This window comes from Eleutherodactylus coqui, chromosome 7 (assembly GCF_035609145.1).
Source record: "Eleutherodactylus coqui strain aEleCoq1 chromosome 7, aEleCoq1.hap1, whole genome shotgun sequence".
Taxonomy (NCBI): Eukaryota; Metazoa; Chordata; class Amphibia; order Anura; family Eleutherodactylidae; genus Eleutherodactylus; species Eleutherodactylus coqui.
In genome coordinates, this window is record NC_089843.1 from 112,594,009 (window position 1) to 112,610,764 (window position 16,756).

At 41.8% G+C, this 16,756-nt stretch overlaps 1 protein-coding gene across 2 annotated transcripts in view; it reads left to right on the forward strand.

Annotated features, from left to right (window-relative positions):
- Positions 1–16,756, forward strand: part of SH3RF1 (SH3 domain containing ring finger 1) — a 158,803-nt gene that overhangs the window by 138,590 nt on the left and 3,457 nt on the right. For both annotated transcript variants that reach the window (XM_066573544.1, XM_066573545.1), the window contains 4 exons: positions 2,344–2,514; positions 5,619–5,887; positions 9,237–9,574; positions 12,440–12,771. In XM_066573544.1, the coding sequence (XP_066429641.1) occupies positions 2,344–2,514; positions 5,619–5,887; positions 9,237–9,574; positions 12,440–12,771 (1,110 nt within the window). The remainder of the gene's footprint in view (positions 1–2,343; positions 2,515–5,618; positions 5,888–9,236; positions 9,575–12,439; positions 12,772–16,756) is intronic.

Sequence of the window (16,756 nt, forward strand, 5' to 3'; positions counted from 1 at the left end):
GCGAGAATGAAAAAACTAGAATGCAGAAATGAAAACAGTCTGTGTTCGTATGGAGTTAAGAAGATTGCACTTTGTTCATAGTCCATTCCAATGGGGAATCTATGGAAATTATATTCTTAAAAAGACAGCTCTCTGAAATGTTATCTTTTAGAATACAGCTGAAATATCACTTATAAATGGTTGATTTCACTTCAAACACATGGTGTATTGGCTTTTTCTAGCTTATGTATAATTAATAGAGCTTACGGACCTGGTTTCTAGTGGCTTTGCACCATACTGTGTTTGACAATATACTATCTATAGTGCTGCTGGCTTAGCCATTTATTAATCTCCTGTATCAACCTATATATCATCTTGCTTTAAATATCCTATGTTAATATGGAAAGAATGATTACCATTAACACCAATATCCCAGAGATCCAGGAAAGTGAGATGTTTTGCTCCCATTCTCTAGGTTTTGGTGAGGATACTTCAGGCTTTCAATGTATATTTGGATATCTGAGAGGTGTACCATGTTGTAATATGTTTGTGATATCCAATTACAATTGTCCGTATCAATGGATGTTGATCCACTGAACCACAGACTGGCTTGGCTTTGCACCAAAAGCTAAGGCAACACTTGAGGTACCCTGGTCTTCACCATTTCATCCCACCAATCAGGATATGGACTTCACTTCATTACTCTGGAAGTGGTCCCAGTAATTTGGTACCTAATGCTATTATAGACCTAGAGATGGTACCTGAGGGTGTGTTCTGGAGCATAGTCAGACGATCCAAGTCAGGGCAAGTGGCAACCTTCAGTACGTAGAATGAGGCAGAACAGGTTTAGTATGGTTGATCAGGCCAAAAGTCAAGGCAGGTAGCACACACTAGCATAATCTTAGGGCAAGTCAAAAGTCAGTACAGACAGCAAACAATAATGTAGTCAGAATTACAAGCCGGGGTCAGGAGTCGAGACTAGAATGTAGTCAGAACAGCCAAGCCAAATCCAGGAAAGCACAAAATCAGGACAGGACTTGCAAACACTTTGAGCAAACAGTGAATAAACAAAGACTCAGATTCCCCCCCCCCCCCCCCCCCCCCGAAAAAGGATGCCTAATATAGCCAGGTGTCATTGGAGGTTAAATACTTTGGGTACACTGGCCCTTTAAGAGTGTAGACAAATGCAAACATGTGCCTACTGGACCACTGTTACAGACAGTGCAGACACCAGTAACTAGTATCTGCAGAAAAAAAGCTGCTTTTGTGTCCCCAATGCTTAGAAAGTTTAGTCGGCAGTCGGCGACCACTGAGAGAGTTAAGTCAGTGGCCACAGCTGCATATTATAAAAAATAAAAGGGAAAAACAAGGAAGTGAGATCTGAGGGGCTGTTTGCAGGTTACTCAAGTTTTGCAACCTTTAAGCTTTTCTCACAGTGCACTAATGTCTTCCATTAAATGTATGTCGGGAAAAGCTCCCTACACACATGTTTAACGGAGGCCGTGATGGATGCGTAACAGTGGCAGCTGTCATCCATAAGATAGAATAGCGTCCTGTAAAAACCATATCCATTAAGTGGATGCCATTATAGCTTATGGGTGATGGATCTGTTTAATTCATCCATCACCTGTAGGCTATAATGGTATCTGTTTAATAGATATGTCATGAAGAGCTCATCCATTAGACACATGCCTTTCACGCATAGACTGCTATATTTTTTCTTACAGGATACGGCTGGATGGAATAGCGCCGTCTACTTCACTATTACATCCAGAAAAAAACGGTATCCCTAATGGATACCAACAGAATGGAGGCGAAATGGGTCTTCCTACAGTAAATGGGAGCCTATGGATCCGTTTTACATATGCACTGGAGCCTTGCTGGCACATATGTGAAATGGATCAGAAATACACAGTGTGAAAGTAGGCTTAGTGATTATGTGCAGAGATGGAGCATAGTTATTTTAGTTCCTTTCTTTCCTTGATTAAGAAAGTTGTGGCTGTGGTCCAAGACTTTTTTTTCTTACTTCTTAAATCTGCAGTGTCATTGTTTTGTTAGCCAAGGAAAGAAATCCCATGTGATCACCTTGTTTCCTACAAGGCAGCCAAAGCAAGCTTTCAGTGCAAGGACTAGTATAAGCTATTGAAGCCAATGTCCACTCAAATCTGTCATTTTTTTGTAGACCCCCTCATCTGTAGTTATAAGAAAAACATTTTAAAAAAACTCTTGTATGTGTAGGAAAAATCCGTGAAGTTTGTATAAAGGATTGATTATATGTAGCATGCTGGTGGTTAAGGTTAAGAATGTATCATAGGTCCATAGGATGAATCTGCTAGATGTTTAAATCTCATTATCTCTTCTCAGGTACGTCGCCATCTATCCCTATTTCCCTCGTAAGGAGGATGAGCTGGAGCTGCGGAAGGGTGAAATGTTTTTAGTATTTGAGCGCTGTCAGGACGGCTGGTTTAAGGGAACATCCATGCACACCAGTAAAATCGGAGTATTCCCTGGGAACTATGTAGCACCCGTTACAAGGTAAATATTAATAGGTGTTTATTAGAGATGAGCGAACGCGTTCGTCCGAGCTTGCTATTCGTGCGAATATTAGGGTGTTCGGGATGTTCGTTATTCGTAACGAACACCATGCGGTGTTCTGGTAAATTAAACTTTCTTCCCTGAGACGTTAGCGCTTTTTTTTGGCCAATATAAAGACAGGGAAGGCATTACAACTTCCCCCTGCAACGTTTAAGCCCTATACCACCCCCCTGCTGTGAGTGGCTGGGGAGATAAGGTGTCACCCGAGTATTGAAATCTGCCCCTCCCGCTGCTCGCTATGGATGCATTCTATATGCGCTCAATGGGGCCAGCGGCAGCAGCGCTGACCCCATTGAGAACATATAGAAGACAAATCCTTCTTCTCTGGCACAGCTGTAACAGCTGTAGCAGAGAAGAACGATGTTTGCCCATTGAATTCAATGGAACCGGCAATACAGCCGACTCCACTGAATGCAATGGGCTGCCGGCGATCGCAGGATGAATGGTCGGAAAGGGGTTAAATATATAACCCCTTTCCTGCAATTCATCCAGAAATGTGTTACACTAAAAATATATACCGGCGTATAAGGCGACCGGGCGTATAAGACGACCCCCCAACTGTCACCTTATACGCCGGTAATACAGTGGAGCAAAGAATAAAAAGCATTACTTACGTTTTTAGATGATCTGCGGCGCTCCTGCAGGCTGTCACTCCCTCCTGGTCCACGGCAGACAAGCTTTCTCCACGAAAGACTTTAAATCCCTGCCTCCAGAAGCACATGTGCCTTCAGCCAATCACAGCCAATGACAATGATGTCATTGAATGGCTGTGATTGGCTGTGTTTCTGGAGGCGGGGATTTCAAGGCTTGAAATCCCCGCCTCCAGAAACACAGCCAATCACAGCCATTCAATGACATCATTGTCATTGGCTGTGATTGGCTGAAGGCACATGTGCTTCTGGAGGCAGGGATTTAAAGTCTTTCGTGGAGAAAGCTTGTCTGCCGTGGACCAGGAGGGAGTGACAGCCTGCAGGAGTGCCGCAGATCATCTAAAAACGTAAGTAATGCTTTTTATTCTTTGCTCCACTGTATTACCGGCGTATAAGGTGACAGTTGGGGGGTCGTCTTATACGCCCTGTCGCCTTATACGCCGGTATATATTTTTAGTGTAACACATTTCTGGATGAATTGCAGGAAAGGGGTTATATATTTAACCCCTTTCCGACCATTCATCCTGCGATCGCCGGCAGCCCATTGCATTCAGTGGAACATGCTGTATTGCCGCTCCATTGAATTCAATGGGCAAACATCGTTCTTCTCTGCTACAGCTGTTACAGCTGTGCCAGAGGAGGACGATCTTTATGCTGACAGTGGGGGGGGGGGGGGGCACTCTTGCCGCTATTGTGGCTTAATAGTGGGACCTGTGAACTTGAGATGCAGCCCACCATGTAGCCCCTCGCCTGCCCTATCCGTCACTGTGTCATTCCCATCACTTTCCTGAATTGCCCAGATTTTCACACATGAAAACCTTAGCGAGCATCGGCGAAATACAAAAATGTTCCGGTCGCCCATTGACTTCAATGGGGTTCGTTGTTCGAAACGAACCCTCGAGCATCACGGGAAGTTCGTTACGAATAACGAACACCCGAACATTTTGGTGTTCGCTCATCTCTAGTGTTTATCTAATATGATGACGGCTCACCCTGCCAATGTTTCTTCATTTGATCGGTTACAAGTGCAATGTGGAGATTATAGTTATTGTATGCACTGGGGACACATTCAATCAACCTGGCATCACAGGAAGCAAGAAGTATCAATTACATGTAACAGTTTAACAAATGTGCGATCTCCCTATGAACAGTGGGATTCGCCATCTAAACTCCCTATGGGGGGCTGTTTAGCTAGTTTACCTGGAAGAAATCCACTCTGCAAAAGGAGAACATTCAAAGTCCATTTGTTGGAGTCCTCCGTTGGGTTTCTGTCCAGTGCTGGAAGGCACAATACAAGAAATACGCACTATTTTGTATTCTACAGCGATGTTCTGAACACGTCTTGAATTTAAATAGATTAATTCCCAAAATTCAGCTTTTCTTTCTTTTCATTTGCAATTCTATTAATGTTTCAGTGCCATTGAGTTTTTCCGTGTTGGATATCTGATTGAATTATTCATTTTGCTGTAGGGAATGCACCCAAACCATGAACTGTTAACTTAAATCATTGTGATAGAGAATAACAATGTTTGTAGAAATGACATAATAGAATACATTTGTTATGTAACTATATACGTTTAGAATTATGTCGGGCCCCTTTCTCATGGGTTATGTGGGCTATAAACCGCATTTATGTATTGTAATAAAGCTGACATATCTTCTAAGGTGTGAGAAGCTATAGAGAGAAAAGACTGGTGGATCGGTGCGATTCTCCAGAAAGGATAGTGGGACGGTAGGATGTATTACCCAACTTCTCTTTGATTGAGTATATTAAAAACCAGCATAGGGTATGCGTTTCGGGGTGGACTCCTTCTTCAGTCAGGATGGGTGGGACATAATTTCTAGGACTTCAGGAATATGGGTCCCAAAAAGTGCTTGTGTAACCAGTGATGGAGCTGGAGACGTCTACTGCCACGTCTCCAGCTCTATCACTGGTTACAGAAGCATTTTTTATGTCCCATATTCCTGAAGTCCTAGAAGTGTTATCCCACCCAGCCTGACTGAAGAAGTGGTCTACCCCTAAACGCGTATCTTATGCTGGTTTTTAATTCATTCAATAAAGGAGAAGTTGGATAATATATCCTACCGTCCCACTGTCCTTTCTGGAGAGTGGCGCCTATCCACCAGTCTTTTCTCTGTATAGCTTTTAACACAATGGGTGGGTTCTCCTGGTTGGCAGCACCTCCACAGCTCATTCAATTTTCACAGCCCATACTAAGGCTTTTTGTGTCTCCAGACATCATCTGGGACCAAAACCTTGGATACCACCGGGTTTGCTCCACCCTTCTTCTTTCCTATATCATCTAAGGTAGAAGCTTTACAAATCAAAACACCCTTTAAAATGCAGAGATTGTATACAAAAGATTTATGTACTCACAAATGTTACTTGTTTAGGGCATTAACCACTGGGTCACAGGCTAAAGTGGCCATGGCAACAGCAGGTGGAGGCACCCAGATGGTCAACATGGTGGCACCATGCTCCAGTGGAGTGCCATGCCAGAAACTACAAGGAAATGGTGTGGACTTTAGCAAAACAGTGAATACAAATGGCGTCTGCACGACCGTTTCAGGAGGACATATCCAGACCAGCCCACAGTCAAAGGTCCTTATTCACATGAGTGGCCAAATGACTGTAAACCAAGCCCGAAATGCTGTCCGAACAGGTATTACAAAAAGACAAAATATGAAACTTGTGTAACTTTTCATTATACAATGAATACTTGGAAAACCCCTTGTTACATAAATTAACAATATGTTACATAAATTAACAATAAATTAATTACCTTTTTGCTTTGTTTTCCCTTATCTGAGATGTAAGACAAGTAATATTTGGCTGCCTAATTACCCACCTGATTGCCTGTCACACTTTGGACATTTCCTATGTATATTGCAGTCACTTCCATGCAGTGCATGATGAATTTAAAAGAAAAATCACTAGAATGGTTCTTTTGAATATAGTCAATTTATCAACCAGTTTATCAAAAGCACACCTGATGCAACTAGTGAAGCCCTAGATTAGTTGCATCAGGTGTGCTTGAGATAACACCTGATTTGCAAATGTGTGTTTTTTGAGGGATACTATTCAGGGGTTGAATAATTCTGAGACCGCAGTAGTCCTTATAGGTGGCACGGTTTTTTTATTAGTTGTGCCGAGCTATTTAAATTGTTCTTGTTTGATTGTTTTTGCAAACAGATAAAAGTTTCTAAATTTGACAAATAAACGTAATTTGCAATGGGGGTTGAATAATTTTAATTGCAACTGTACGGAGCAGTAAGTCGGGTACACATTTGAGATATATTACAATTCGCTTGTGTGAATCTTGACCTATGTATACAGATTTGCATAGTTGACGGACTGATTTCAGCATGATTCTGTCCTGGCTTGAGTCTAGTATGCAGCCTTTACCATAAGAAAGTTAAAGTTATTTACTTAAGAGGCAATAAGAGCCCAAAGTACTGGGATATAAATGCTTTAATATTGCCTCAAGACGTTGTTATGGGGTTATTGATTGGATCTTGCGTTGCCTTTCACCCTCTTTATTTTCCTCTGAAAACTGAGAAGTCTCTTTATGGTCATTGGTAGAAATGTCTGAGCCATCTAGAAAACACATTACCCAAAGTGAAATTGTCAAATCTGTTTTACAACTGGAAAGGGAGCTTTAGACATAAGAGAACTCCGTTTACAGCGAGATACTATACATCTGTTCCTATGCACGTCATTTACACATCTCTTTATTAAGCTCCATAGTACAAATTGATGAAATTGTAAATATACATATTTTAGCTCTTTAAAATCTTTTTGAGTTCAGTCAAAGGCCGAATAAAATATCAAATTTTACTATTCTGCTGAATATCGACTATATGAACGGTTATTCCACTTAGGGCGAGAATAAAGGCAGCAAAGAGGCGCAATAAAACAAAGCTAAGAAAACATTGGTATTCTCTTGTATGGTCATTTAAATTTATAAGACTGACTCGTTCTGCCCAGATTGACCTAAAGCTTAGGCTGCAGTAATAATAAAAAAAAAAAGAAAACAAGCGCTGGCATTTCTGGCGCTTGCCTGTAAAAACAAGTGTAATTAGATTAGGCAGCTGCTGATGGTGCCGTGCAATGTAAGCCGCATGGATCTCGGTGACCGCGCTTATTAAACCTCCTCAGGTAAAAACGAACAGAGCAAATTACATCAGATGTACAGCAGTCAACACTAGAAAAGGTAGTTGCTGACAGAGTGGATTACAGTAAAGGCTCACTGTTGGTGAATATATATATATATATATAATATGTATCTGTGTGTGTGTGTGTGTATGTATGTATATATATATATATATATATATATATATATGTGTGTGTGTATGTATGTATGTATAATATATATATATTGTATGTATTATATATATGTGTGTGTATATAAATATATATAAAATGTGTGTGTATATGTATGTATATACTGTATGTGTGTATGATAGATAGATGGATATCCCTGTCCCCAATGGGGCTCACAATCTAATTTCCCTGGATCCAAGTCCTAAAAAGCAACACCACTAACCATATAAACAGCGATCTTCTAAGGCCTTATTCTCACGGTCAAGTGAGATATTGGACAGTGAAAACTTGACCGATTTCACTATGAGTTAAAGTAGATTTTACATCTTTTTTTTGCGATTTATTTTATTTATTTATTTTTTCTTTAAACAAGCTGAATGTAAATTTTTTCACGTGCGTGAAAAAAAACGGGAGTTGGCCCAACTGAAGTCTATTTGAAACTGGACACACTTGCATGCCAGGCAAGTGCATGCATTTCTTTTTTAACATGGCCATTGACTTGAATGGGCGATTTATGCTCTCAGAATCACACCAGAATGAGATAAACTTCATTTTTTTTTTTTTTAACACGGACCATCAGTCTGTTTAAAAAAATTGCACATGTGAATACACACGTAGATTTTAAAGGGTCATACTTATGCCATTTTCAAAATTGGCCAGAGCTTGTATGTTACAACTGACTGTGTGAATGAGCTCTAAGGCTCTGGTCATGCTATCATCATATCTTCTGTTCTTAAAGGGATTTTGTCATTGCCACCAAAACCTTTCAATTGAGTATACGCACCTTTCTTCATCCTCCTGGGATGCAGCTATATGGCCCAGTGGAAGTCAGGTGACCATCCTAAATTCCTGACATCATGTGACAAAAACCCTTTAAAAAAATATCTCACCAAAAACATTTTTCTCCTTTCCACAAGATAGGAGAACAAAATGTATGATCACTGGGCATCCAACTGCTGGGAGCCTCAGGAGTGGCACACTCTAATTTCCCCTATGAATGGAGCAGTGCTTTAATCTCTGTCTATGGAGATAGCCAATTGATGTGCTTCACTCAGTCCTATAGAAATGAATGGAGCGGTGGTCACACATGCCCTCAGCCTCTCCGTTCCTAGGTGGACTTAGAGTATGCCATTGTCATGATCCCTGTGGACTCCAGCAGTCATACCCTCAGTGAGCATACATTTAATAGCACTATGGCGGTTACATCGAAAACGTTTCTAAGCGATCTTGAGAAATTCCATTCTGTGCCATAAATATGGCAGCCTTCATTCTGGTGACTAAAAAGGTAGGCCACGTTTCGGCCTTAGAAGGCCTTTTTCAGGCTGGCCTTCTAAGACCGAAACGTAGCCTACCTTTTGAGGACTATGGAATAATAAAATTTGATCTTTTATGAAGTTTTCACATGCTGACACTTCCTCCCTACTACTTTTGTGATTGACTACTGAGGCTTGAGGCTCAGACTCATTGTTGAGTGGCTTGCATTTTTTCACCTCACCCCAAGTGGGTACGGATTGAGTGCTGCTGATGCTTTTCCCTATTTTGAATCGTGTCCACTATTAAAGGGAGGGATTCTGTTATAAGAAGTATACTGAGTAATTGCTCATAATGCAATTTTTTTGTAGTTAACTAGTTCAATATCTGCTGTTAAAGCTCTTTCGTGACTGATTTCTATTATTGTTTCCTTACAGCTGCTGCACACAGTCAGGAGCGTCCGACTGCTGCGGTTACCCCCATGCAGGCACAGAGCCCATCTTGCCTTATCCCAGCAGCTTCTGTCAACAGCCATCAAGGCAGCTCTGCTCAGCCAATGCAGCCACCTCTCTCCAGTCCCGCAGCATATATTAACGCCGCAATGAATCTCAACAGACCAAATGTGCCAATGGCTGCCACCCCTTCCAGTGGCAGTGCGCCCTCCGTAGAGGCAGATGGCAACTGGAAAACTAGCTCTGCAGTCACTGGATGTTCTTCATCTCCTGATAACGCACCTTCAAGTTCTGCTACTAATAAGCAGGACAAGGACAACAAGGTGAGTGCATTACAGTAAAATATGGGTGTCCCATATAAAAATATATAGTGCAGATCTGGATCAGTCTACGGTATCTGTTGAAAGTCATAAGGGATTCTGAAACACAGCAGCGTATCATACAAGTCTGGTAGAGAATGACTGCTGGAATCATTGAGGACTTTGCATATATCCAATATTACATGTATACTACAAATGGTAAAGTACAAGCAGTAACTTTGCTTTGAAAGTGATGTCTGCAATAAAAATGTTAGACCTCAATGACTCCCCCCCCCCCCCCCCCCCCCCTGCTTTTTGCCAGTTATGGAGACAGGCTGAATGAACCATACGCTGTAGTTAAGAACTGCTTTGCTTTTATTTAGCAATGCTGCATTCTTCTTCATTTTTATTTATTTTGCACATTGAATTCTATAACTTGTGACTCTTTTTTGGTGTTTGTTCCCCTCAGATGTGGCATAAAAGATTACAGGTAAAATTAGCGATTATCCAGGAAAAACATTATAGTGCTAGTCAAAGCAGAATTACCTATCACAATGTTACATTGTGACTCGGAGCACATCTGCCTAGAATACAACCATTAGAATACATAGAAGACAACACTACCCGTAAGCGGGGCAAACGCCCTAATAAGGTCAGCCCCATGTCAGGAACCTGGGGCAACCCTGACTTTCCTTAGATGGGGACAGGGAATAGTGGCAAATGTAAGTTGGCACTAATATATAGTATAGAACCACTAGTGCAGGGGGAAAAGATGTACAAACATCCCAGATAAATAAGCAAAACAAAAGAGACACCTTTCCAACCCAGTTGCCGCAGACAAGACAATAAACACCTCCAGACTGAGAGTAACACCAGAACCTTCTGTTCAGAAGAGCTGGTTTAAATATCCAAACAATACTGACTGACTGGCTGAGCAGCCCCAGCCAATCAGTTAATCACTTAAAGGCGGTGTCCAGGGTTAGAAAAACATGGTTGCTTTTTTCCAAATGCAGTGCCAATCTTGTCTGTGGGTCGTGTCTAGTATTGCATCTCAGCTCCAATTCACTTCAATTTAAACTGAGCTGCAAACCACACACAACCCTATGGACAAGATTGGCGTTATGTTTGGAAGAAAGCAGCCATGTTTTCTAACTTTGGACAACCCCTTTAATAGCAAGGAGTCGTTAAGTTCCTACTGACCAGAGCTTATAGAAAATGAACACACACTGACATGACACATCACATGGACTGAGGCTGAGAGTGCTACGCCATCCCAACCGTCCACCAGCCACACTGTGACTCTAACTACCATTTTTTTTTAAAGGGAGTTTATTTTTTTGCCTTTAATGATATATTTGAACCCTGTGATTTTGTAGGATTATATACTTTTCATAGATACACTTTTTTTTTTTTGAAGCATTTATTTACATATGTGAAATAAATCCAAATTAGGGGCAGTAACAGATGAAAGGGGAGCCCTGTACAGCAGCAGTAGTGGGCTCTGATTGCTAACATGAGTGAACCAATAGCACAGGCCTGGTCCCTTTTGCCTACTGCTCAGCTGCACAGGTTGCTGATTTGATATGCCCCATGTGGTGCAGAGTGTTAAGGCAGCAGAAATGCAGTCCGAAGCTCTCGCTCACGACCTGAAGGTTGTAAGTTCAATCCCTGCACGGTTCCGGTAGCCAGCTCAAGGTTGACTCAACCTTCCATCTTTCCGAGATCGGTAAATTGAGTACCCAGTTTAATGGGGGGGTAATAAATAAATTACCTGAAAGCGCTGTGAAATCAGTTGGCGCTATACAAACAAAATTTAGTTATTTTATTTTGTCTGCCCTCTGTTAGTATATAGAGAAACAAATTGCTGATCTGTAGCCTCTGTAAAAAAAAAACAAAAAAAAAAAACAACTTTGTTCAGTCTCTAGTAGAAATGGTTAACGTAAACAAAAGTGGTTTTTCTTCTTGCATGAACAAGCAATTCCAAAATTAATGTTTCCTCTCATGGCAGGTTAAGTATGTCAGTAAGATATTTAGTGTGAACTGGGTGTTAATGCTACATTAAAAGGATTGTCTCAGAAAGCCAACCGCTGTCTATATGATCTAGTTGGCCATATGCATTTCTAAGTCATACTGTGGAGGGTCTACTGCTCTATGAGCCAAAGCAGAGAGCGGCTACTGATCTGGTGGACTTGAGACACCTATCTATTGCATGAACAGCCATTCTTCTGAATGCTGTCCTCCAAGTAATAACCTTGCAGAAGGAATATCTGGTTGCTGCAGCTTCCTTCTGCAAAATCAGATGTTTGTCATGGGCGAGGTACACAGCAATTGGCTTATCACAACAGTGTCTGCAATCTACTATATAAAGGCCTATTTACACATAAAGATTATCGCTCAAAATCTGTTCAAACAACCAAAAATGAGCAATAATCGTTGTAAATGCGGGCATCGTTCAATCGTTTGAACGATGATTTTAAGGTGAACTTAAAATCCACCGTTCAGCTACTGAGAGATAAGACAAACCTATTTATCTCTCAATAGACCACAGGTTGTTATCTCCGTGGCATGTGTCGGGAGAGAAAAATGAATTGTGCGGCATCTGCTTGCACAGCTGGGTGCAAACGCTCTGCAAACAACTCCTGGAGGTCCTTTTACATGCAAATGAAGATGATAAAATGTTAACGTCCATTAACACTTTATGCAAATAGATCGCTAAATCTTTCAGTGGTTTGAAAGATTATTTTTTGCATGTAAATGGGCCTTAAGGGTTTGCAACCTTTTTAAAGAAACAGTATCTCATTTGAAGCAAATTTATTTGTAACTGGTAACAAAACAACATTGACAAAATAGCCAAATAGTTATGCAGAAATGTATTCTTATTTGTTACAGAAGGAAAAAAAAGGCTTGCTAAAGTTGTTGTCTGGTGCATCTACCAAGAGAAAGCCCCGGGCATCTCCACCTCACTCACCAACTCAAGAACTGGATCAGGCAGTCTCAGAAGCTGCTCTAGAAGGAGCAGTAGGTCCTGATGTCCCCAGCACTGGAGGTCGAGCAACTGCATGCAATGTGGACGGTGAAACTGTATCAGCTTCCACCATGACACAAGAGAACCGCAAGACAAGTATGGTGGATACCAACATTCCTATAGCACCTCCACCAAGACAGCCTTGCTCCTCTCTGGGCCCTGTACTCAATGATTCCCGACCTGTAGTATGTGAAAGGTAATCCTCCCATAATTAAAGTAGAGTGAAATAATCTATCTGTGGTTTTACAAACAAATTGTAGCTATGTATCACAGTCTGCAGTAGTACTAATTAGGTTTTCTACCAAATAGATCATACAACAGCAGTTTATATATATTTGCTATAGAATAAGGGGAATGCATTGGAATAAATTAAAGGGATTTTCCAGGGAGAATACTATTGATGACCTAAACTTAGGATAGGTCATTAATACTTGATGAGGTGGGGTCCGCTGCTTGGGACCCCGACCGATCAGCTGAGCAGGCGCATACTGTCCGCACCGACCTCTCTGTAGTGGCCGGCGCCTGTAACGGCAGGCACGGCTCGTGCTGATTTCTATGTATTTGTGACTCTGAAAGTATGCGGCCGCTCATTTGATCAGTTTGGGTTCCAAGCGACACACCCGAGCCGATCAACTATTGATGACCTATCCTGAAGATAGGTCATCAGCAGCCTTCTCCCTGGAAAAACCCTTTTTAATATACTTTAGTTAAATAGATTATGGTGCAGACTAAGTGCATTGTTATAATAATGACTATTTTTGAAGTAGGTTCTGGTATGACTATGAGGCCTTAGTCAGACGGGCGTTTTTTCGCGCGATTTGCGCATGCGTCCGGCGATTATTTTTTTTTTAAAACCATTGCTTTGCAATGGTATCGGACACATGAGCGCTTTTTATGCGCTCGTCCGATAAATTATAGAACAGAAATCGCAGATCGCACCTATCTGCGATCTGTGATTCCTGTTCTCTTCTCTATATGCGCTCAATGGGGCCGGCGGCAGCAGCGCCGACCCCATTGAGAACGTATAGAAGACAAATCATTCTACTCTGCCACAGCTGTAACAGCTGTGGCAGAGAAGAACGATGTTTGCCCATTGAATTCAATGGAGCCGGCAATACAGCCGGCTCCATTGAAAGCAATGGGCTGCCGGCGATCGCGGGATGAATTGTCGGGAAGGGCTTAAATATATAAGTCCTTCCCTGCAATTCATCCAGAAATGTGTAAAAATTAAAACAAAATATACTCACCTTGTCCCGGCAGAACAATGTTAGCCCATTGAATTCAATGGAGCCGGCAGTACAGCCGGCTCCATTGAAAGCAATGGGCTGCCGGCGATCGCAGGATGAATTGTCGGGAAGGGCTGCCCTTCCCTGCAATTCATCCAGAAATGTGTAAAAATAAAAAAATATATATATACTCACCTTGTCCCGGCAGACGGAGTTCCGCGCAGCCGGCCTGCAGTGGGTGTGAGTGAGAGCTGCCCCTGATTGGCTCAGCGCTGAGCCAATCAGAGGCAGCTCTCACTCACACCCATTCATGAATTCATGAATGGGTGTGAGTGAGTGCTGCCTCTGATTGGCTCAGCGCAGGGACCAATCAGGGGCAGCTCTCACTCACACCCACTCACACCCACTGCCGGCCGGCCTCGCTGAACTCCGTCTGCCGGGACAAGGTGAGTATATATATATATTTTTTTTTTTTACACATTTCTGGATGCATTGCAGGGAAGGGCTTATATATTTAAGCCCTTCCCGACAATTCATCCCGCGATCGCCCGCAGCGCATTGCTTTCAATAGAGCTGGCTGTATTGCCGGCTCCATTGAATTCAATGCGCTGGACGGCTCCGGCCCGTTTCTATTGAAACGCGGCTAGGAGCAGTTTTTTCGGGCGATTTTTTTCGGCCCCGGACACGCGATTTGCAGATGCGCATCCGTCATGCGATCCGCAAATCGCGGCAAAAAACGCCCGTGTGACTAAGGCATGAAATAGTACAGTGCTGTTAAAATATTTTTTCCTTTCCCAATTTTTTCTATTTTTGCATGTTTGTCACACTTGAACATTTCAGATGATTCAACTACCTTTAATATCAGACAGAGATAACTCAAGGAGACACAAAATGCTGTTCTTAAATGATGATTGCACTTATTGAAGAAAAATGCTTTTCAGCTCTACCTGGCCTTTTGTGAAAAAGTTATTAACCCCTTAGTTACTAAATCAACACGTGAACCAAATTCAATTAACATTTGGGTTCTATTTCACTAGCCACACCCAGGTATGATTACTACCAGAGCTGTTGAATCTAAAGATCACTTAAGTAGAACTGGTCTGGTAATATGAAACGGACTAGAAGATCTCAATAAATAGTATGTGATGCCACTTTCTAAAGCGATTAAAATGCAGATGTGAAACGATGTCACTGAAATGTGTACCAGTCTGGAAAGGGCTACAAAGCTATTACTAAGGCTCTGGAACTTCAGCCAACAACAGTGAGAGCCATTATCCGCAAATGGAGAAAAGTTGGTACACGGGTGAGCCTTCCCAGGAGGGACGACTTACCAACACCAACGTTTGTCCAAGAACACAATGACTCATCCAGGAGGTCACAAAAGAACCCAAACAAAGATCAAGAGAACTGCACTTTTGTCAGTTATGGCCAATGTAATTGATTCCATAATAACACTGGACAAAATTGGCATTCATGGGAGATTTGCAAGGCACAAATCATTGCTGACCCAAGAGGTGTAAAAAGCCTTGTTTTGCATTTGCCAAAATACATCTACATGATCCCCTAAACCTTTGGGATAATAGCAACATAGTATCTAAGGCCGAAAAAAGACACATGTTCATCTGGTTCAGCCCATTACCCCCCAATGTTGATACAGAGGATGGCAAAAAAACAAACTGTGGGGTTGATGCCAATTTTCTCCATTTAAGGAAAAAAAAATTCCTTCCTGTCTCCAATCAGGCAATCAGAATGTTCTGTGGACTGGTGAGTCAAAGCTGGGCCTTTGTGGAAGACAGGAGCCCTGTTACATCTAGTGAAAGGCCAACACTAAATTCCACAATATGAACGCCATACCAGCAAACAAGGTGGTGATAGTGTGATGGTCTGGGGATGCATTTCCTCTACAAGGAACGACTCGTCATAATTGGTAGAGACATGAATTCTGCTCTCTCTCTATCAGAAAATGATTGAAAATGTCCATCCGTTCGTTATTGACCTAAGTCTCAAGCACAATTAGGTTATCCAGCGGGACAATGATCTGAAGAACACAAGTAAATCCACCTTTGTTCCTTTTGAGCCATTTAAAGGGGTTTTCCCAAGACTTAAAATTGCTTCACAAATACTCTGTTCTTCCTGGCTGCTGCTGACCAGGACCTGAGACATCTGCGGCCAACCATTGGACACAGCAGTGACCTATTACAGCCTGTGACTGGCTGCAGCAGTCACATGTCCTGATTAAACCCTTTTAAGGTCTTGGAGTGGCCGAGTCAAAGTCTTTGACTTGAATCTCATAGAGCTACAATGGCAAGATGTTAAATCATTTAAAAGCTGCATTTTCATATTTAATTGGGCTATAGCAATATATTTAAACTTGTCGGATGATCTGAAACCTTTAAATATCTCAAATGTTTATAAATAGAAGAAATTGGATGAAGGGCAAATACTTTTTCACGGCACTATATTTGAGTACAGGAAAGCTAAATTTAAAATATCTGGATAGCCGCCAGACGGGCAAGTCTGTATTGGGTGACCATTGCAGTACAGAACTTCACTGAGGCAGACATAGTGAGGTTGAAAAGTTCACAAGTTAGTCAAGTTCAACTCATCATAGTCTTTCGCTATTCATTCAGTGGTAGATAGTCACCACTTTGTTTTCATGTATGGAGAACAAATACCATCTTGAGTACTTAGAATTTTATCCATAGATCAGTTAAGAGGAAAGCAATGTAATGCAGATAAGTAGTGATGTTTTCCAGAAGTCACCGAAATGCCATAGAAATAGTAAAACCATCACCACGAGTAGAGCGTTCCACTGTCTCCGGTGAGACGTTCTCTCTTCTATATTGTTGTCTTGAGATATATGTCTATAAGTTGTGACGGGAAGAGTTTGCAGATGCGTACAGCCATAACAGTCTTAAGAGTTCTGGCCAGATGTAATTCTTTCCATGTTGACAG